Raw genomic sequence first — 24,307 nt, 5'->3', positions numbered from 1 at the left:
CTTTTTATTTCCTCCATAGCAGATCCTTGGTAAATGAATCAAAGGAGAGACTGCTAAATGTCACACCCTTGGGATAATCATAAACGCAGGAAAAAGCTTAGTCCCTGCTAAAGTATCAATTAACACAGACACTCTCAAACATCTGTGTGCACTGGAATCACCTAGAAGGCTTATAAAAACTCAACAGTGGGTCCACCCCCAGAATTTCTCATTCAATAGGTCTGGGTGGGCCCTAACATCTGCATTTCTAACGAGAGCCCAGGTGATGCTGATGTTGCCGGTCTAGAGACCACGCTTCTGAGAACTAGTGAATTGGGTCACTGGTATAAAAGGTGCTCACATCATTTCAATCCAATTCAAAGCAGATTTACCTTGGGAAGCTCCAGATGTTGCACATTTTTAAATGAACAGAGGTCCACAGCTGCATCGGAAGTAGTACCAGTTGGCTCGGCCTAAACAGAGGGAAAGAAATGGCAAAAAAAAGACAAAAATTGTCTGTTTAATGAGGGCCACTTAATCAAAATTATTTCAAGTATTATAATTCATTATTATTAACATTTCATTAGGCAGTTTATGAACATTATATTCTCTTGAAAATACTTAGAAGATATGATTAGACAAAAATTATTTTAGAGCATAGGGACACAGTGGTTCTCAAGACTACCTGGATTTATTCTATAATGAAGTCGAATAGCAACCCAGTTACCCAACAGTGCAACTCACTGACACACAGGACACTAGCAGAGGCACCATTCTCTATGATTCACAGTTTTAGTCATCAAGTAAATTTAGCAGCTTTTAAATGTTTTGCTTGAAACTTATTAAAATATTCCATTTTATTAAGGGCTCTATATGTAGTACCATTCATATGAACATAAAATTTTCTCCTTTATAATCTTGAAAAACCACTTGACTCTATTCACCATTATGAATGATTGCTCAGATCACGAGAATGAGTGACATTCATCATGGACAGATAAGGCCAGTGTTTATATACTCCTTTAGGGGAGAGTTTCCGTTTCTATACCTTCTCACATTGCAATCATCACGGCTCCTCTCATTTTAAACTTTTCATTCTCTATGTCTCCTTTTATCCATCCTAAATGAGTATCTGAAACTTACACATATCAAAATCCCACCAAAACACTCTAAAGTTTATGTTACCCTCTAATCACTGTCTTCTCTATCCTAATTTTTTAAATCCATCATTTGCTTTCTCAGAAAACACTAGTAATCAGCTAGGCGCCAAGAGCAATGGACTCTATTGACCTCTTCGCAGCGTTCAGGATTGCAGAATATACCCTTCTTGAAATGTGTGCTCCTCCACTGCTGTGCAACATACCCGCCTGGTCCTTCCTCATTTCCTCTGACCATTCTTTGTTAGGCTTCCTCCTTGTTGTTATTAAATAATTCTGACCTTGGCCCTCTTCTCTTTTCTAGGTATTCTCTGTACTTAAGAGCCTCAGATCCCACTGCTAACAAATGACCAATATTCATCTATGGGAATTCATCTCTAAACTGTAGACCAAATGTCCTAATGTAAATCTCCACCAGTCTTTTCAATAGCACTTCTTTCTTAAGGTGCCTCAATTAGAATGTTTTCCATTTTTACAAATTATCTGCTTTTTAATTTTTTTTCTATTTTGGTAGAAGTCAGCTGTTCACCAAGTCAGTCATCTGGAAGCCTTCTACATCTTGTCTGTTCCATTCACCAGCCCATTCCCAGCCCCAAAAGCAGTACCTGATATAAGGCAGATACTCAATAAATACTTGTCATATAAATAGATTCTCAACCACTCACTGCTCCTCACTGAGTACATTTCACTATGGATAATGTACTGCTAAGTTGGATCCTAAATTTTGGAAACTTCTGACATAATCATTTCTTTTTCTTTCTTTTCTTTCTTTCTTTCTTTCTTACCTCCCTCCCTTCTTCTTCTTCTTTTTTTTTTTTTTTTTTTTTTTTTGCATTAGTTCAGGCCATCATTATCTTTCTCCTGAATTACTCCATTGATTTTCTTACTCCCTTTATCTTGGCTTCTCTCCCTTGAAACCTCTGATTTTTCTCTACATGATTTCCAAAGAAATGCTTAAAAATATAATTCCTATTCTTTGAGTTACCCGAGACCTCAAAAAGAAGGCCTCCATCACAATTCCCATGATCTGACGCTATCTCCTCCTTCTCAATGACCCTTTCCCTCACCAGCTCCTCATTCCCCACCTCCCACTATTCAGTGATGCTCTGCAATTTTCATTCCCTGTATCTGCCAGAGCCACCATGCTATTCCTTAGTCCATGCCCTATGCTTGGAATATTTTTGCCCCTCACATCTTCTACTTCCAACATATACTCCATTTGTCGCCTCACCTAGGGAGTCATTGTCACTATCTCTGAAGGAGAACTGACAACTTTTTCTACCTTCATTATTCCCTATGTAGACTCTAATGATGGCCTTCATGTAAGTGGTGTGCTTATTTACATGAGTGTTTCTTATACAAGGCTATCAACTCCTTGGGGGCCATGACCATGAGTCATTTCTCTTTAACATTCCTGTAAGGGCTCTATAATTGTTCGCTGAATTAATACATAATTTATCAATCATATCATCCCAGAGAAACAAACACAAGACACATACCTCCTTATTTTGAGAATTCTCTGAGGCAGAAGGTAAAGGTTCTACTGTATTTCCAGGACATACAGCCATCTGACTTACCGCATCTTTATTTCTAAAAGAAAAAGCATTGACCTATCATAGCATAATGATTCATATTATTTCCATTCTTTTACTTTGAAGACTCAGAAGGATTATTAGAGAAAATTCTGCAACTGGGACTATAACACTCATACATTTATAAATGTTTTATTTTCAGTTAAGGAACTCTGACTTGAAGACTAACAAAAAGTACTTAGTAAACCAGGAAAAGAAAATGCTTACCTGATAAAAATTATTTTTACTTTAGAAGGAGCACATTTAATGATCGAAGAAGCATTCTGATGACTCCTTCCGTATAAAATTTGACCATTGATCTATGAGAAACAAATAGCATTAACTGAACCTGAAATCTTAATTTTGCTAATTCTTTATCTTATCTAGCTAATAAAATGGTCATTTTTTTCTTCCTTTAAAATATTATATGTGTTTTCCTTCCCAGAGCATGAGCCTGATTGTGATGGTGAATGAAGACAAGCATTTTTATCTTTTTCAAAGATTTTATTTATTTATTCATGAGAGACACAGAGAGAAAGGCAGAGGCGTAGGCAAAGGGAGAAGCAGACTCCATGCAGGAAGCCCGATGTGGGACTCAATCCCAGGACTCCCTCCAGGATCACACCCTGGGCAGGTGCCCAACTGCAGAGCCACCAGGTGTCCCTACAAGCCCATGTTTAAAGCCAACTTTAAAATGCAGGTTGGGCAGCCCAGGTGGCTCAGCGGTTTAGCACCACCTTCAGCCCAGGGCATGATCCTGGAAACCTAGGATCAAGTCCTACTTCGGGCTCCCTGCATGGAGCCTGCCTCTGTCTCTGCCTCTCTCTCTCTTTCTCTCTCTCTTTCTCTGTGTGTCTCTCATGAATAGATAAATAAAATCTTTAAAAAAAATAAAATGACATGCAGGTGGTCTGATCCCCACAGATGACAAAGGCATCACTTGGACCCACTGTAGGTAAGCAGGGAGTAAACTTCCTGCAGGCACCAGGCTTCCAGTGTGTTCTGTACAAAGCACAGGCTCTCCTGGAAGCACTAATGACCTGCACAGATTGCCCTGGAAGTCCCCTGTGATCACAGTTCTGAGTTAACCTCAAAACCCAGGCTTGAGATGAGGCCATGGGGAAAAGCACTCCCAAAGGCAGATTTGGGATTTGGGAAGCAGAAAAGTGCTGAAGCAGAACGGTACCCATTGGGAAGTGCAAGGCATCTGATCATTTAGCCACTCCTAAGTCATGCCAGCCAGTGGAGAAGCAAGAGTGCAAGAAAGAACATTTTTTTTTTATTTTATTTATTTTTTTTTTTTTTGCAAGAAAGAAGATTAAGGCAATCTGAAGACACGTGGATCCCAGCCTCCAAAAGTCAAGGACAAACACAACAAGCAAATGCAATTCGAAACACTATAAAGTATGGTCCAGAAATTTATTTTGTTTGGATGGCTGAGTTACTGTTTTCATTTATTTAGCCTTAACCTTGACCCCATGGCACCCCACCCCCATCACTTCTACCATAGGAATTCAACTTCCAGAATGTCCAGTGGGTCAACCTCATTACTGAAGAGGGATTGGTCATTTGGCTTTTCAAAAGCTCCTAATAAAAATGCAGCACACAAAAAAATGTTTTTGAAGTGTGATCTTTATTACTGTCTTGGGGCAAAAACTGTTTCTGGTGCTACCCAGTCACAACCTTTTAATGGAAGTTAATGGGAACATGGACTCTACTTAGCAGAGATCTGGTTTACAGCCAAATTTGCTGCAGTGCATCTATTTTATTAGGCAAGCAATAGTTTTCTCAGTCACCAAATAGGGCCCGAGTGGATTTTCTGGAAACTGATGATTCCAGTACACCAATTCAACAAGAGTAAATTCAGCGTTTTCCACAAGAACTTACCTCTAGAAGCTCATCTGCAATCTGCAGCCGACCATCTTTCCCAGCTGCTCCATTTGGATCAATCCCCACTACAAAGACACTCATCCTGGATCGGTCCTTGTTCCCAGCAAGACTTAGACCCAAACCACTACGACCTTTCTCCAGTTCAATCATATGTAGCTCTCCTGTTAGGGTTCCATATCGCTCTCTGACATTTTCTACATACAACGACAACAACAAAATTATAGGTACTGAGTTAATTTACAGTCGATGTTTACTATGGAAGGTTATTTAGCTTCAAAAGGGCATTTACTTGGACCAAAATGTAAATCCCAATTACCAAATTGTAAAAAACAAACAAACAACAACAACAAAAAACTAAATTCTGGCCACCCAGGTGTCAAGACCAGTTTCCTGGAGTACCAAACTTTGAGGAAATTTCTTTGCATCTGGAGCACAGAGAGTGGAGGGTCTGGACAGATCAGTTCACCTAGGTGTATTCATTAACAAACTCTCAAAAGACTCTGATTAAAATGGAGTGCCACTTTGTCATTTGCAGAGAAGAACAGAACATTTAGAGGATTTATCTTTAGTGGTCAGTGGAACCTTTTCTCCCATAGGAAAAAGGGCATGCATGTCACACTTGGTTGGGCAGCTGCTTGGTACATATATTCAGAATAAGAGGAATATATTTTCTTATTGCACACAGCCATCAGGTAACGACAATCAAGATGCTTGTCTCAGCTTTAGGACACATGTCCTAATTAGAGGAGATCATTCAACTCTCCCATCCCATGTGTTCAAGAGGTAGAATTTATTCTTGAATCTGAGAAGACAAGACTACATGCAGGTGCCCTAGGCCACATAGGCCCAGATGAACAACCACCCAGGAACCAACACGAAGTTCCAGCCATGTGAGTGAGCCCAGTGCAGCTGAGCCCAATCAACCTCAACACCATGACACAATAATAAACTGTTTCCTTAAAGCATTAAGTTTTGGGGTGGCTTGTGACATAATATTCTGTCTCATGTTCTCAGAGTACATTCTGGCCACCTCAGTAGATTAGCAATATATTGATTCTACTGAAAATAGACTTAGAATACTGCAAAATTTACAAATTATGTTACGATGCAGCTGATGTCTTGCATTCCATATTGATTCTTAAGTGAATCAACTTCAAAAACTGTCATTTCCTGATTCCTTCTAGAATCTAGCAGCACAATTTTTATACACTGTATACTCCCCAAAAGCATATGCCATGGTTTCTTAAAGGAAATAATTCTATTTTTAAAATAAAACTTTTTAAAACACTGATACATTGATAATTTTTCACTAAATTTTTAACATTTCCTTGTATAAAGGTTTATTTCATTTAAAAAAAGAGACACTGCAATGATCCTAATAACAGCTGCCTTAGAATGCTTCCTGTGCATCAGACATGGTGGTTAGCATTTCTCAGACATTTCAAATTTAATGTTAGCAACCTGGGTAAGGACAGTATTTTCCAAAGAAGAATGGCCACTAGGCAAAAACTTAGAGGCAGTTTTACAACTTGCCAGACATCCCAAATTTTCATCTCCACAATTATTCCACATTACCACGCTAGTACCAAAAATGCCAGAGTTCAAGGCAAAATACCAACAGCAACCACTTTTACAATTTTACAGTGAGGAATCTGAGGTTGGAGAGGGACAATGACTTGTTCAAGGTCATCCCGTACTTCTGAGAGTGCCCTGCCCCCTTTAATGCTCACACAAATGGCAAAATGGGCTTTAGCAGGACGGGTCCTTTAACGGAAAGGAAGAACATGATCTCATGCCTGGAGAATGTGTGCTGTGTTCAGGCAAAACAAACAGTAATTTTTCCACACAAAATTGCAGTATGTGTAACTAAAGCTGAAACATACTTATCCATCCAGGGCATAAGCCTGGAGAAACTCAGCTATTTTTAACGTCTCTTATATATCACAAAAGGCAACTTACTCCAGCTGTAACCAAACTCATCCTCTTTATCCACATCTTCTGAAATTTTGCTTGCAGATGACTGTGTATGATCACTGCTCATCTCTGCAAATGCTGAAGAAGGGGGCGGAGGCACAGTGGACAAGGGAGCCTTTTCTGGCTCTGATTCCGACTGACTGGGTGCCTGTGGGAACAGGAAGAATGAAGTGGGTATGCGCAGTTGAACGAAGAAAAACCCAAAAGAAATAAAAGTATAATGTCAAAAACTGGTGCTAAAACACATGACACATAGATCATGGGAAAAAAATATACATATGTGTGTGTGTGTGTGTGTGTGTGTGTATACATACATATATGTATATATATAATATATGTGTGTGTATATATATGTATATATATATATGTGTATATATATATAGGTAGACAGGATTCAGGTAAGGTTTAAATATACCAAACAAAGTAGTATGTTCAGAGCATAATTCATTAAACTGTTTTTTGGTATTTTAGGCCAATGAATTATTCAATTTGAAGGCTTCAATGACAAACTCCTCCTTTTGGAAAAAAAAACTCTCTTTCAAAAGTTTTCATAAATATGCAGGGGTCTGGGCAAGATTCTGTGGATCTAGAAAAGTCTTCCAAGAAACTAGGACGAAGTTAACAAGTAAGTTAATTAAGCAATTAAAGAAGTTCACAGGTTGCTTGTGAGACTATATATATAAAGAATTCCTCATTGCTACCTGAATCCTCTCTCCAAGTGCCTCTCTTAACAAAACCATGAGAATGAGCAGGACACATGCAGGTTCACCTACCAGGGGAGCCAGTTTGTCAGCACAGAGCACACAGACTCAGTTTTAAGGGACAACATCATCATCCCTTTCTCAAGGTAGCTCACAAGGTAAATGAAAAAACATGAGAGACCACCTCATACAAACCCAAAGTGTGGCATACTTGCCAACACTGAGGGCTATGGGTCCTATTTCAAAAAAGTGACTTGGTATCAGGTTCCTATATTATAGATTATCAAATAGAATACTAGAGTTCGAAAGGCCCATAAGTCACTGAATTCATTTTATTCACTTTGCAGATGAAAAACTTGAGGCCATAAGAAGATTTGTTCAAAATCACACGGTACTATATTTGTTTTGCCTCAATTTTTAATCCAATGCACTTTCTATTATGCCATGCTGTCTCCTCCAATTTCCATAGTGACAGTAACTAATTCAATGGTCAAAGATACCCACTGAAGTTCTAATCGTAGTATGAAGCTGTCCCTGAGGCCCTGAACATACATTTTTCCTCTCTTTCACTGTATCCTTTATCCTTCCAAAAATCCTTCTGATATACCTCATTTTGTTTTATATGTGTGTATTTGGAGAAAGATTGCAATTTATAAAAACTTCCTATAGAACACATCTAATGATAAGCATGCACACATATTTAGGAATTATTCATTGGTGTCAAGAATCAGAATACCACAGAATATTACCTAATACTAAAACTATATAACACTGATCTTTCTTTGTTGATTCAGATACCACTTCAGGATTCTAAGCTGCCCCAAAATGAACCCAATAAATATCAAGTACTGTATTCCTGGCAAAGTAAAGGAGGACTGAATGATAGAAACTTATAGGCAATAGATTTTCAAGTTACAGAATCCACTGTGTTAAAATGTTTGGTTTACACACAACTGGCCACATCAGACCAAAAGTACCAGTGCAAACAATAAACAGTGCTCTGCCATAAAACTCTCAAATCAACAATGTGCAAATGAAAATGACAAATAAAAAACCTCACTTGATCCAATCCAGGTTCATTTAATATACTAAGGTTGGGGAGGGGCGAAGTATATAATTTACATTTTCTTCTGGTTAAAATTTAAAAATTATAATAACAGAAAATGTTAGCAAGTATAAATTAAGCCCATTTGATTTCTAAAGAGGGGAACAAAATCTGCTTTAAACTTCCCATAATTTTAATAAATTTATGGATGCAAATGTAAGAGATCTTGCTTCATAACTTTCCTCAGCTGCCATTTACAAAACAACAACAACAAAGAAAAAAACAAAATCTGCCAGTCTAAAAAATTGTTCAGGACCTTACTTAGGCACAATGTTTTCATATCGTGAGTAAACTGAAATAGTGTCCTAACATTACTGATTAATCGTAAAACAAATACAAGCCTGTATTTACAAAGGGGCAATTAGGTGTTCTATTTTACTACTCCTAAAACCCTCATTCTCAACGAAATCATGTAATTAGCTTGTTGTTGACACTTCTTAAGATTTTTTCATGAAAATATAACTCTTTAACAAAGATCAGCTAGCCTTCATTGGCAAAAAAAAAAAAAAAATGCAAAGTGCATTTGAAATCACTCCATGCCATGTATGCACACATGTATAACATACACACATAGCACACTGTAACACACCTACTGATTCATGAAAATTTCACACTGAGACAAACCTTAAATGGTGTGGGAGCAAAAGGGTTAGTTGGGGAACAACGGAAGGTAACTCTACTTGAATTCTGTAATTCCTACAGTAACAGAAAACATATTCCTTCAGATAGAGAATCTTTGGTTATCCATATTACAACAACATGAAATCCAATGAATATTCATAAAATGCTTCTGGAAATTGTTGAAAGCTTTCTTCCTTATCACGATCAAATTATAATATACAAGTTCTTGTAAGTTTCTGTTTCAATTTTGGGCTTGAAATTTCATCAAAATATGAGACCATCCAAGTATAGGTTTACCAAGCAATGAAACAGTTACATGTTTCCTGATTCAGATATTTACATGGACATTCAATTTATGAATATTCAACACACTCCTGCATATACACAATTATTTGTAGAGAGATTAACACACAGAAGGTCTTTTTTTAGGACCACCTTGTATAAGTCTGAGAAGGACTTAAATGAATACAAGGCTTTAAATCAATTTTGTGTGAAAGTAGTTCACGTATTTGGCAATTAACAAAAATTTACATATCAGAAAATTTAACTCATAACCAAATACAGGAAAGGCATTGGACTCACGATTCTCCCTTACTGTTCAGGAAGGCCATCTAATTTCATAAAAATGAATATGCTCTGGTAAAAAAAAATGTGCTTAAGACAGGATTTGCATGCCCACTCCAAACACACAGTTTTTGTTTTTGTTTTTGTTTTTTTCTTCCCTGCCCAAATTTAGTAAACAGTGAACTAGGACAAAGGCATAGTAACAAAGAACGAAACATTTGCAAAAAGCAATGGCAAGACAATGGCATTATCCAACCTTGTCAGCGTTGAATTGTAGAGAATCAGCAAATGGGTTAGTGCTGCTGAAGTTGTACTTAGGGTAAAGGTTGTGCGGCAAGGAAGGCAAAGGGGATTTCTAAAAGGAAACATAAGAGGCGCTGAGCGCAAAAGAAATGTATTTAACACAACTCAGTTTTAAGAACAAAGTACTGATTGAAATAACAGTGTGAAACCAGATCCTGTCAGATCTAGTAACTAATAACAACATCATATTAAACAGTCTAGAACTAAAGGTTTACCTCCAGTGACCTGGATCTACACCTGAATCTCAACCTGGCCATAAACTATGGAGGAAATGAGTTTGTGAAATTGATACCAAATTTCTTTTATTTTCACTATCACAGACATACACACATAAGTTTTGCCCACTTTCTACATTAATCTATGTTCCATGCAGAACAATAAACAGTTTCAAAATTAAAACCATAAACGTTTTTTTGTTTACATTTAAAAGCAAATTATGCTTTTTTGGTAAAAATAAAAAGATGGTCTATCTGTTCCTGAATGCAAATTAAACATACCAGTCTATCACTGGTAACCTTCATGATTCTTTTATCTTGTTTCCCAGGAAAGAAAATTTTCATACTCAGGCTAGAGATTAAGTTTGCTTCAGATCAACAGTTTTTCATTTTTTAAAAAAATGAAATCAACAATTTTAAAGAAATGAACCACTGTTCAGTGGTATTCTCTATTTCTGTCCACTTTCTGTGGAGGTAGAAACACTGATTTATTTTCCTATAAAAGTTCCCATATTAGGGGGAATTATGAGGCTTTGAATATATCTGAAGTCCTGCCTTAGATTGTTTCTCATAGATTTTGTGGCTTGCTTGAGATATGCCCTGTGCTAGGACTATTGGAGTTGAATATACATATTAAAGGCAGGATGACTGCCAGATAGAATTTAGCATTTTCATAGTTTAAAAAAAAATAGGAAAGTAATTTCCTCAGCACAATAAATCCTTCTCCTTCTTTTCATACCCGCTATCTTTTTCTTTTATTGACTACATCTTTCAGGGGAAATTGCAGACATTTAAAATTCATTTTGGCTCCAATTAAATGTTTGTGTTACTTCTGTCTATAAAAAAGTCCTACTGGCAAGCATCAAGAGTAGGGAGAGGTTGTCATGTGACACCACCCTGTCTGGGAGAACACTCTGGAAAGACTCTATCCTCAGTATGCCTGCACTAAAGCTTATGCCACATTACCCTTTCAATCTGCTCTTCTTGCAATGTTTTTCCTACAGAGGGAAGATGGGAAAAAGAAATGGGCACAATGACATTTCTGCTCATCTCAACTTTCTCTCTGCTTTTCAGTTTAAATGTCAACTCCTACTTTACAAAAGAAAAGATCACAAATGCCAAGGAACAGGACCATTTATTAAGGTGGAAAAAATGACTAGGCAGAGATTAAAAACATATTTTAGGCAAAATAACTCAATACTATGGAAGGTGGAAATTATTTCCAATCCTCATACATGGAATTTTTAGGCTTTACATTTCCTTTGTAATTCTATAGAACGATGAAGAAAATAAAAACCATAATGCCAATGGAATGAATATTGGAAATGGAATATTTAGAGAGAGCTCTAGTTTTTTTATTTTGCTTTTTTTATTTGTTTCAATTTCCAACTCTTAAAGGATTAGAATTTGGCCCTGATAGCAAAGTATAAAAGTACAGCATGAGCACAGCAAATGAAGTGGTAGCTATTACTATGAAGAGGTTTATAGGAACAGGCCACATTTCTTATTAAAAAATCGATGAAATTCCTGTTTATAATTCGAAGGGCTGATAGGAATGGAAGTATTATTAACTAAGAAGCACAAGGAAGACAAAAACATTCTCTGGCCCACATGAATAGGGCCTACCCTTTGGTATGAAATGTGGTCCAGCTGATGGAACTGTCAAGAATAAATCAGTAAGTATGGAATTTACTATTATTATTCTCAGCTCTGGGAAGTTCTGATTCTCAAATAGTTTATGTGCTAAAGGGACTGTCTTTTCAGCCTATATATAAGATTTTTTTGAAGTTTTATTGCACCTACAAATAAAACATTTCCCACTAAGAGACTCTTATGTATTTGTGAGTTTTTTTCCTTTAGATTACTCAAGACATGATTCTTTCATAAGGAAGTAAATCACTGAAAATAGAGTACATATATCTCATTTGAAATGCAAAAGTAATTCTGATTTCCCAAAGCTGAATGCATATGTAGAGGAGGAAAAATATCTTTCCTCTATTCATCTTAGGTTCTCAGCTGGATCTCTGTAATAAAAAACAGATTAACATGAGAAAAGTATCTATACTGATTTAATGTTAACTTTTATGTGACACAGAGCCTTCATAAGATAATGAAGACCTGAAGAATGGTTAAATATGACTATTTTGACACTAGGTTTGCTGAAGAGTAGAAAGACAGGGAAACTCAATAGGACAAAAGAGTATGAGCTAAGTGGGGAAATGGGCAAACTTAGCATTCATTCAGATTCTTACCCGGGCCCCTGCATCTCTGGAGGTAAGGATGTTCTTTTCCTCCAGGTACGGGGAGGGGACCTCTCACATGAGGGTTTTTATGACCTGCTCCAGGGGAGAAGGGGGGGATCTCAGAGTCCTTCCAGCACCTGTCTTTTCCTAAATTATTTCAGTTTAAAATATTCAATATGCCAGGGTGTCCTATCTGGAGGTAGCACGCCCCGAATCCTGTCACATGTATCTTGACTAAACATGTCACTCTAGACAAGATTTCTCCCAGAATGATTTCTATAAACTCAAGCATCATTATACCTCAGAAAGTAAGACAGGAATGTTTTCCAAGTCTATGAGAAAGTCTTCCCAGCTCATTAGAAAGTGACTGGCATTGAAAGAAATGTAGTTTAAGTTTTTAAAAGTACTATGAAGAATCCTATTCAGCAGTTTACAGTATTGTCCTACATGATATAAAAGGTGGAAATTAAAAATAAAACAAAAGGAATAAAACCCACCCACACACACACAAAATAGTTTTAACTGAAACAGCCATTCACCAACACCATAGTGCTGTATCTGTTTGACACATAAATGGAAACAAATGTGGAAGGATTTGTAGTTATTTAAACAAACTGAATATCATTTGAAGAGAATGCAGCATGATGCAGCCCGACCATTTGGCAGATTTTCTCATCTGAATGGATAATTATTACCTAACAATAAACAACTGAGTGATTAAAAACGGCAGATGTGAAGATAACTGCTTACATTAAGAACTACTCGATTCATTTCTTACAGTGAACCCAGACCAGAGCTACACCTGTCTTGATAACAAAAGGAAGGACCAACAGGATAAATTTGGTCACTTTGAATTCCTTGCACAGCACAATGACAAGTTACTTTTACTGATCTACAGAGCTGTCCTGCTACTCTCTATCATTTGAGCACAGATGTCTTATATTCTTAATTTTGAAATGATAAATTATAAAATAATTGTATATATTAAAGTTTTAGATGGTTCTGTTAACTTCCTTCACATATGTTCACATTTGCCTTTTAAAGACAACCAACCCTCAAAGCTAATGAGCAGGTACTTCAAAGACAATAGGTATAACAGCGGTTGTTTTGTTTTGTTTTGACTAAAATCCAGAAGTAGAACCTCTGTAAGTTTCAGGAAATCTAGGAAGCTCCTGAAATGATACCCAAACTTTTCAGTAAACATGTATGTTTCGGAAGAAGTTTTCAAGAGGTATGTGGCCCAAATATGTTTATGAAGTGTTGCATGTGAAAATAATCTTTTTTACTGAGATATAAAGAAGGAATAGTAAAAAAAAAAAAAAAAAAAGTTTAATCTTGGAGTAATTTTCATCTTCAGAATCATTAGAGTATATCAAATATACAAAGACTTATTTAGTGTCTTCTCCATCAACATTCCTTAAACGCATTCACTGTACTTTTAAAAATATTTTTAAAGCCATTTGACTTGTCATGACTGATGATAAAATGGGCTAGTAGGTTTCTGTCTCCACCAGGGGCTGTCTAGTGATGAAGAGCTAGACGGCGATCATGACTGGGAAGCAGCAGTTATAAAATCATGCATATTTAAACATACTGCTTAAATTTCCACTACGTACAATGTTCAGTGGGACAAATGCATTGAAGATATTCACAGGTGGTCATGCAATTGCATAAGCTGGGAATTCTATCTAGAGGATGTACGTATAAAGAAAATGTAATCTCTGGCTTCTCAGGAACTCAGAGGTCACACACTAGTAAGCTAAGTGATTATATCACATTCCTCCTAACAACTTATATATATATATATATATACACATATATATATATACAGTGAGTACTAATCTAGATACCTATGGCCACCAATAAATCCTACTTCTGTGTGTTTTCAATAGACTTGAAGTGTTTATTAAACAGGTAGAAGGGACTTTCAGGACAGCTCAATTTAAAAAAAAAAAAAAAACAATATAAGATTTTAACAAGTCTCCTGAGATTTCAAGACTGGATACCTGTTCCTAGAGACAACTTGGCCCTCAATACATTAGATTCCAAGTTGAACATTGTTTGGATTTGCCTACCTTGCCCTTTGTGTTCGCTTACCCTTGGTCTGTTTATAATGCTCTGTACCATAAAGACTACGGGGTTGCCTGCTTTCCGAATGGCTTCCACAGCTTGCTCATGGCTTGCATCTCTGAGGTCCATTCCATCCACCTGCAATGGAAGGCCTCAGCTTAACATTTCAAGAAGCTACAAAACAACAGAACAATTTGTGGATCTGGAGTTTTGAGGATCCTGTGTGAGGCTCCCGGAAAATCTGATCAAAAATAATTGAGACTACTTGTGAGACTCCAGACCTTTCTCATCTGTCTGGCAAACTTGCCATCTCTTATTCTGAACCCTGATTTCCATCTCCCATAGTCAACTGAAACAATAATCAGTTGAAATGAAGGCTCTGCTTCTGCTTTCCTTATACTAGCAACTGTTCCTTTAATAAATCAAAATCATTAAAGAAATAATAGAGGGGAACTGCCTTGCAGCAACGACTTCATCATGAAAGTCACTGTACAAATTTTCTCCTGATTCATTATAGACTAGTTTGGGAAATGAGTGGGCGATGTTTTGTGTGTTTCTCTCTGTTTAGAGAAGCTTAAAGTTAAAAACAAAATTCTGATGTTCAGAAAAATCAGGTTATGGCAAGATTAGTTTTGCAGGAAAATCTTTGTAGTAGACACGACAGGAGCTGGAAGCCAAGAACTTGTGCTTGTTAGTAATTCTTTTATAAATAGCTTGAAAATGAATGTTATTTTGTAACTTTTTATTGACCCTGGATTGCCTGGGTGATGATCAGCTTAGCTTATGTACTATATATGAATAGGAAGGAAAACAGTTTGAAGGCCAAATGCTAATCCTGCCAGAAAACTATAGGATACTATCATCATTTATCATTTCCAATTACCAAAATATGGTATACTCAACAGAATAGCAAGATTGGAATATACACAATTCTGGAAAAGAAACTCATTATCAGATCTCTGCATAGAACATTATCACCTTTGAAAGAATTATACCCATGCAAATGAAAACCTCCCCCGGGCTGATACTTAGATAATGTAATATGCATTTCAGTGCATATTAAAAATGCCTTTAATTTTTTGTAGAATAAAAGTTAGTATTCACATCTACTATATACTCCATTTGTGGAAATATTTAATAGGACATTAAATATCTTTGCTCCAGTCCAAAGAACTGTATCCTTAGAATGGAATACCTTGTAGGTTTCTACTTGTCTAGTATAAATACACTTTCACAAACTTGGCAAAGATAGGTTTCAGAAAACCCAGGATTACAGAGGCCTAAGGCTTTCTTACTTACTCCCATACATAATAGCCTTCAATAAACCACTGCTAAACTTCACACAATATTTTACAACACACACAAAAATACTTTTTTCTTCAATTTGAAAGGAATGCTTTAACTCCCTCAATACATTTAAATAACATTTTGGTAAAAACTATGATCAATCCTTTCTAGAAAGAATTATAAATAGTTCTTACTTTTTCTCCCTAGGCTAAAGGTATTTAACAGTTAATTATCCATAAAATAAACTGCCCTGTGATAATCTGAAATTGGGAACTTTAGATAGTAGCCTAGTGAAAAAAGAGTTCTTTAAAAAGGGGCCAAGATATCCTCTAATGAGAGACAAGGAAGCAGGAAGAGAGAACAAGCCAAGCCCATCATTCTTCCTTATAAACGGCTGGTGGAAAAAACAAGACCAAACAAACTTGGCCCTTCTGTCCTCCCAAGTCTCAATCCTCTTCCCTCTTCAGCTCTCACAGACAATCAACCATTAAGGACTAAATAAATAAATCCTAAAAATGTTCATTTTACAGTTGTGGTTCAGATGTTATAACCTTCTTCTACACAATTAATGCATTTTAATGGTAAGTTATATGGATTTAGAAAATGAGAGACAATCACTTGTATAAACTAAATGTAATGGTCCTTATCGTAATAAAGTGGTTGGTTACTACTGGAAAGCTGTCTCTTTTACTCTCCTTATAAATCCTGACAACTTAGCAAAACTGGGTCAGGTACCCTGCCTCTACTCTCTTAACTAAAACTAAATCAAATAATTTACCACACGGTTCTAAAGTGACTTGATTACTTGTTAAGTCTGTCACACTTGACAGGCAGGCATGGTGCCTTGTTTACTGCAAAATGCCCAGAGCCTGTCATAGCATCTGGAATGCAACAGCTGCTCCAGAAATATTTGCTGAGTAAATGAGTAGTGACCCTGGGAGAACAGTCTATTTAAAATATCATACTTTGTTTTGAGTTAAGAGATTAGGAACATTTTGACTAAATACTTCTCTTGCACATACCAAAGTTACACATACATGAAGGTGTAAACACACACACATACATACTCTCTCTCTCTCTCCTCAGTAATGAATGGGCACAGCACTCAGAAGAAGGAGGAAATACTGAACCTGGACTGTGGGGGTGGGAGCATTTACATAAGAGATAATCAGGCAAATTAGCATAAAAGATTTATCAAAAAGACTAACTTGGAAAACAATTTTATCCAATAAAGTTAATCTACAATGAAATGACAATGTTAATCTACAATGATCATGACAACAAAGAATTTCTTGAAATAAAACCTCGCTAGAGAACTTAGTTATGATATATTTTGTGTAAGCATACATAATTTCAAACAGTTCATTTTTTTCTTCAAGAAATTGGTTTTGTTCTTTCAAACAGAACTTCATTATTTTAACTCAGGGCCAATGTTGGTTATACCTCCAAATATTAGTCTCTGAATCAAGATATATAATGTCACCATGCACTGAAGAAAAAAATTATGGATGAAATGGGACATATGAGAAAGAAATGCTTTAACAACAAACACATTTTACTTTCATATTCGGTCAAGTGACTAATGTAAAGATGATTATTCCCTTATTAAAGAGGATGGAACAGGTGAAGAACTTTGGCACAGAAAGCTGACTAGAGGGTACCTCTACTATTCTATCTCCAGGTTTCAAGGTTCCATTTTTGCCAGCTGGACTATCGTCAAGAACATGTTTGATGAAAATGCCCCTCATCACTTCACCGTTGCTTAGACGACTCCCCATGCCTCTTCCACCAACAATGCTGATGCCCAAGGATTTGCTTGGTTCTCTCCAAAGTTCAACTCTATAAAGAAAAAAAAAATAACTCTTATAAGAAAGCTTCTATGGGATAAGCTTAATAACACCAGGTTTTGCAATGATTTTTGGATAGGACACCAAAAACATAGGCAACAAAAGACAATTAGACTTCAACAAAATTAAAAGTTTTTGTTAATAAAAAAATGCTATCAATAAAGTGAAGAGGCAACTCACAGAATGGGAGAAAATATTTGCAAATCACTTTATGGAACAGGGATTAATATTCAGAATATAAAGAGAACACCAAAAATCAATACTAAAAAATAAACAATCTGATTTTAAAATGGGCAGAGGAATTACATAGACATTTCTCCAAAAGGTGGAAGCAACCCAAGTGTCCATCTAAAGATGACTGGATAAACAAAATAGCATATATATGTAATATGACTTAGCCTTAGAAAGGGAGGAAATTCTGATACATGTTACAACACAGATGAACCTTGAAAATATTAAGTGAAATAAGCCAGTTACATGAAATAAAGGACAAAAACAATACAACTGAACTTAAATACCTAGAATAGTCAAATCTATAGAGACAGAAAGGAGAATGGTAAAAAGTTTCTTGAGACAAATGAAAATGGAAACACAACATAGTAGAACTTATGGGATGAAACAAAAGCAATTCTGAGAGGGAAATTCATAGCATATATCACAACATTTAGAGACTAGAAAGATTCCAAAGAAGCAACCTAATTCTATCCCTTAAGGAACTAAAAGAAAAAAAAAAGAAATGACTCCAAATTCAGCAGAAGGAAAGTGAGAGTAGAGATGACAGCAGAAATAAATGGAGAACAGACAAGTAAAAGAAAAGATTAACCAAATCAGGAGTTTATTCTTTGAAAAGATAAGCAAAACTGATAGACCCTTAGCTACACTAACCAAATAAAAAGGGGCCAAATCGAAAAAATTATGAATGAAAAATAAGGTATCACAATTGATATCACAGAAGTTCAAAGGATAAGAGGCTATTATGAACAACTATACACCAACAAACAGGACAACCTAGAAGAAATGGAGTAATTCTTAGAAACATACAACTTACAGACACTGAAGAGGAAGAAATAGAAAATCTTAACTGATCAATTACTAGTAAGGAGTTGGAATCAGTAACCAACAAAGAAATCAAAGAAAAGTTCAGAACCAGATGGCTTCACTCGTAAATTTTACTAATCACTCAAAGAATAAACACCAATCTTTCTAAAATGCTTCCAAAAATCGAAGATGAAGGAACACCCAAACTCACTGTAGAAGATTATCCTCATACCAAAACCAGAAAAGGTCACTATTAGAAAAGAAAACTACAGTAGACAATATCGTAATACCGTTGAGTGAATCTGTATGCAAAAATTCTCAATTGAATACTATCAAATTGATTTCTACAGCTCATTAAAAGGACCACTCACCATGATTAAGCAGGATTTATCCCTGGGATGCAGGAATGGTACAACTTAGGCAAATCAAGCAATGTGATAAATCACATTACTAGAACAAAATAAAAGAATCATATCAGCATTTCAATAAAGAAAAAAAGCATTTGACAAAATCTGACATAAGTTCATGATAAAAACTCTTAACAAATTAGGCATAGAAGGAACAATCTCAACATTATAAAGACCATATATAGCAAGACTACAGCTAACATCATACTCAATAGTGTGAAAGGATGAAAGCTTTTCCTCTAAGATTAGGAAGATTAGGAAGAAGACAAAGGTGCCCACTTTTACCACACCTATTCAACATAGTATTGGAAAGCTTAGCCAGAGCAATCAGGCAAGAAAAATAAATATAAAAAGAATCAGAACTGGAAAGGAAGAAGTAAAATTGTCTCTATTTGTAGATAACATAATTTCATATGTAAAAAAATCCTAAAAACTCAGCTAAAAGACTGTAAGATATAATCAATGAACTCAATAAAGTTATGGGATACAAAATTGACATTTAAAAATAAGTAGCATTTCTCTACATGAACGATAAAGTTTCTGGAAAAAAAACTGATCTCATTTACAGTAGCATCAAAAATAAAATAGTAATACACTTAAGGAAGTGAAATATCTCTCCTATGAAAACAACACACTGATAAAATAAATCAGAGAAGACAGAAATAAATGGAAAATATCCTGTGTTCATGGATTGGAAGAATATTGCTAAAACGTGAATACTATCAAAAGCCACCTACAGATACAATGCAATTCCAATCAAGATTCCAAAGGTATTTTTATTTTATTTTATTTTATTTTTAAGATTTTATTTATTTATTCATGAGAGACACAGAGAGAGAGCAAGGCAGAGACACAGGCAGAGGAAGAAGCAGGATCCATGCAGGGAGCCCGATGTGGGACTCGATCCAGGGACTCCAGGATCACGCCCTGCACCGAAGGCAAACGCTAAACCGGGCTGCCCCCAAAGGTATTTTTAAAGAAATAGAAAAAGTATTGCTAAAATTTATACAGAAACACAAAAGATTCTTAATAGTGAAAGAAATCCCAAGGGAAAAAAAAAGAAGAACAAAGCAGGAGACATCAGTCTTCCTGATTTCAAGCTATTCTACAAAGTTACAGTCATCAAGACAGTATAGTACTGGCATAAAACAGACACATAGACCAATGGACAGAATCAAGAGCTCAGAAATAAACCCAAGAATATAAGTAAAATAATATTTGACAAAGAAGACAAGAATACTCAATGGAGAAAAGATAGTCTCTTCAATAAACAGTTTTCAGGTAACTCAATATTTACATGGAAGGCAATGAAGGTGACCCATATTTTACACTACTCACAGAAATTAACTTGGATTAAGGACTTAAATATAAGACCTGAAACCTACTGTGATAATCTTTCTATAATATATGTAAAATCAAAGCAACATGTTATATGCTTTAAACTTTTACAGTGATGTATGTTCAATTATTTCTCAATAAAATGGGAAAAAAGAAAGTAGAATGATGGTTGTCATCAAATGGGGGAGCAAGGATGGGGGGTTATTATTAAATATTTAATGGGTACAGATTTTTAGTTTTGTAAGATGATGTATGTGTTCTGGAGGATGGATGGTAGTGATGGTTACACAGCAATGTGAATGTGCTTAATGCCACTGATTTGCATACTTGAAAATGGTTCACATGGTCAAAAATTATGCCTAAATTTTTAAAAACTCACTGTAATAAAATGTGATAGAAGTTAATTTTTGCCAATTTTGTCAATTTATTAAGTTTTAATCAGTAGTAAAACAAAACTATTTTAAATAGTTTCCCAATTATGTGTTTTCTAGGGTCTGATCAACACTAATGTATTCCTGAAGCGATTGGTTATGAGTAAATACTGGACTCACACTCCAGACTAGGACGTGGACCAATATAAAAGCACCATTTTCCAGGAGCTCTATTATGGCAGACATTAAATAATCAAAAAATTCAACTACTCTTGAACATATGGTAATGTCTAAGCTTGGAAATCAAATCAAGGAAAAAACATTCCTGCACCTATGTCAGAAACTGATCTCTACAGAAGTCTTCTTTGCCAAGGCAGACCTGGGAATTAATGGTCAGGGCATGGGAAGCCGTGGCTGACGATATTCTGCATGATCTGATCCTACCACCATCTCCCTAAACTCATCTCCCATAATTCTCTGCCTTCTTCTTTCCACTCCAACTACCACAGCATCTTCTCCTTTTTTCTTTTTTCTTTTTTTTTTTTTTTTTTTTAGCATCTTCTTGTTATTCCTTAAGTTCATCAGGCATGTTCTCCTGGTTTGGGGCCTTGGTGCTAGCTACTGCCTCTGCCTTGAATGCACTTCCTCTACCCAAGTAATACACACAGACACTCATATTTAATAACTGCATATAGCTCTGAAGAGCTAGGAATGCATTAAGTTCACGTCTTATGAAAAGACTAGGTTATATGACTAAGGTCATTTGCAGTGAGGCGTCTGGCTGAGAGTAAAAGAGTAGAGACACTTAGCAAAGAGATCTGAGGAAATGAGACTATAATCTGCTCTGTGCTGCAGGAAGGGAGACAATGTTGGACATTAAACAGGAGAAGAAAGTATAGTCCAAACATGCCTCCATCTGAGGAGCTCCCAGAAGAGAGGGAGTAAGAGATTGAAGTAAGGATTACTGTGCGGTGAGGGATGTTCCAGGAAGAAAAGGCCGGGGATAAAAGAGTACCACGGGTGGAGGGAGATGAAAATCCTGGTCAGATGGAGGCACCTGAGTTCAGCATATTTTCCCTTATTAAAAATCTGTAATCCACTCTTATCTGTTTGGTTTGAAAGGATATCATCATGTTCCTGAATCTTAATAATGTTTGCGTGAATAGTCTAAACTAGTTAAAATCATATTCAACATTTTCTCCACTCTGTGAATTCTGTGAAAGACAAGAACCAAAATCCTTCCTTGTTTCTTAAAGCAGTTCCTAAGATAACATGGCAAAGCAAAGAAGTCAGTAAATTGAGCCATTTGTAGTAAACATTTAAGAATTCAGAATACATACATGGGACTACTTAACCCTCTTAAAAAGGGGAAAAAATAAAAGAATGAAAGATAATGTCTCCTAGGATTCTTTGCAATTAGGGTGAATTGGAAAGTGGTTCTTATAATTTCTTAACTAATAAATAATAGCAGCAAATACTCCTTTAGAGCTTATCATGTGCTCAGCATTATTCTCTAGGTGAGTTCCACAATCTTTCATTTAATTCTCACACCATTCCTAGGAGATGGATACTCTTATTAGCCCCATTTTACAAAGGGAAGAGGCACAGAGTTTAAACCACCTTTGGATAATAGCTCTGTACACCTACATAGGGTCTGGCCGAGAGCAAAGTGCTTTCAAATACAGTGTACTCTCTAGAAGAAAGGCTGTGACTCCTTAAACACAAAAACAGAGCTGCTAAAGTGACCACAGTGCTGAGGAACCAGACTCACTCACTGAACAAAACATGGTAAACATTCCATGGGCAGAAAAAGGAGACCTATAAAAGAAAAATTCTATAGAACATGTCCAAAGCTAGTTGTATGGCAAAACGGCAACCTTTCTTGAACCCTATACACAGGCTTATAAGGAATGAAATTTATAAAAGCAAAGTAAAAGAGCTCTGAGGCCAGGCTGCTTGAGCTCTGAACGGTGTCCTTGGGTTCATGTCCTGATTTTTGCTACTTAATAATTGTGTGACCCTCTACAACTTAATTTAGTCTCTCTCTTCTGTTCCTCAGCTATGAAATGGAGCTGGTAAGTCTCTCTCTATTGGAGTTCACTGTGAAGATTAAATTAATGAATGTATGCAAAGTGCAAAATGAAGCTTTGGCATATAGTGAGCAAACAATCTCTTATTACTCTTATTATGATGACTAGGATTATTATTACTGAAGCAATGTAAGCACGATATAAAATTCAATCCACATGAGAGGTGAGAAACTGTGCACGCCACCACCTTAATCCTGCTTTGCGTATACATTGTTTATTAAGACCAGATACCATTTTCTAACTATCAGATTGACAAAAACTTGTTTCAATGATCATATGATGTGGTAACAAGGATGTGGGGAAAAAGGGAACTTCCATATTTTGAGAATTTAAGTAGAAATTGGAACAGCTACCTTTAAAATCAAGTTGACAACTTCTGATAAAGTAAATAATACATTTAAATCCGTGAGCCAACAATTCCTCTTATGGGTACATGCCCAGATAAATTCTCATACACATACATAAGGAAAAAATATATTTACTGCATAAAATCATTACAGCAGTGAATAAATGTTAAGTACTCAAATATTGGCCTGGGAATAAATGGTGTATATTCATATATTGAAAATCACTGCAACAATTACACTGAATGAAGTATCAACATGATAGATGTTCAAAACACCTGACAGAGAGAAAAGTAACAGGCTAGAAAATGATATATACAGTATTGCTACCAATTCTGTAAATGAAAATCACAGGCAAAATAAGAATAACAGCTTATTTATGATCTTAAAATCTATGCTTTGCTAAAAAATATTCTCTATTTGCACACAAAGTAAACTTCTTTTAACAATATAAATGAGTGTCCCATCATGTTTCCCATGTTGTCAAGCACATTCATAACACTTGCTCATTTACTAACAGTCTGTTTATTTTGGTAAGTCTTCATACATTTCTGTGAACTTTTCCCAAAGAAGTACCTTTGTTAGTGAGTGCCGGGTATCTTCTTTAAGATTTCTGGAAGTTCCAGACATATTCTCTCTATAAGGTAGTTACTACCTTTAAAGATATCTCAGGCTGATGTGAAAACTAAAATTGAGGCTAAAAGTATAAAAATCTTCCAGTTCAGAAGCTACACCCAGCTTTTTCCTAACAATAAAATTTCAAAGTAATTCCTGTGTCCAACATTTTCAAAATATTTGCTTAGTTATTAGTGATGTGGTGATTATCGACCAGGCCAACCACTGACTTGAGAGCTCACTCTGCATTAAGAACCATGCTAAAAGTTTTACATGCATTATCACATTGAGTTTTCCAAATTTAAGATTCTATTATTAATCTCATTTTACAGATGAAGTAACAGACCTAGCAAAGACGAAGAAATTTATTTTAAAAAGCGTCAAAGTTAGAATTCTAATATGGCTCTTATGGACTCCAAACATTTTGCATATTGTCTTCTAAAATCTACTTTTTCTCCAACAGCATTATTAAAACTGACAAACCTTTTTCTTTGCCTGTGATTACTGTCCTCCAACTAAATTAAACTAAATTAAAGTTTATCACTATGATCATCATCTACAAAATAATTTCATCTAA

The 24,307-nt window shown here is 35.9% G+C and overlaps 1 protein-coding gene across 42 annotated transcripts in view; it reads right to left on the bottom strand.

The window, feature by feature from the left end:
• Positions 1-24,307, bottom strand: part of MPDZ (multiple PDZ domain crumbs cell polarity complex component) — a 160,870-nt gene that overhangs the window by 24,833 nt on the left and 111,730 nt on the right. For 13 of the 42 annotated variants that reach the window (XM_072728296.1, XM_072728315.1, XM_072728311.1 and 10 more), the window contains 6 exons: positions 17,342-17,519; positions 6,557-6,719; positions 4,595-4,791; positions 2,936-3,027; positions 2,636-2,726; positions 372-452 (listed from right to left, as the gene is read on the bottom strand). In XM_072728296.1, the coding sequence (XP_072584397.1) occupies positions 372-452; positions 2,636-2,726; positions 2,936-3,027; positions 4,595-4,791; positions 6,557-6,719; positions 17,342-17,519 (802 nt within the window). Of the gene's footprint in view, positions 1-371; positions 453-2,635; positions 2,727-2,935; positions 3,028-4,594; positions 4,792-6,556; positions 6,720-9,001; positions 9,074-9,818; positions 9,918-14,420; positions 14,532-17,341; positions 17,520-24,307 lie in introns of all 42 variants that reach the window. The other 29 variants (XM_072728309.1, XM_072728282.1, XM_072728286.1 and 26 more) reach the window with 5 other exon arrangements.

This window comes from Vulpes vulpes, chromosome 12, assembly GCF_048418805.1.
Source record: "Vulpes vulpes isolate BD-2025 chromosome 12, VulVul3, whole genome shotgun sequence".
Lineage (NCBI taxonomy): Eukaryota > Metazoa > Chordata > Mammalia > Carnivora > Canidae > Vulpes > Vulpes vulpes.
The sequence above is the reverse complement of the archived record's forward strand: the minus strand, read 5'-3'. Positions and strand labels throughout refer to the sequence as shown.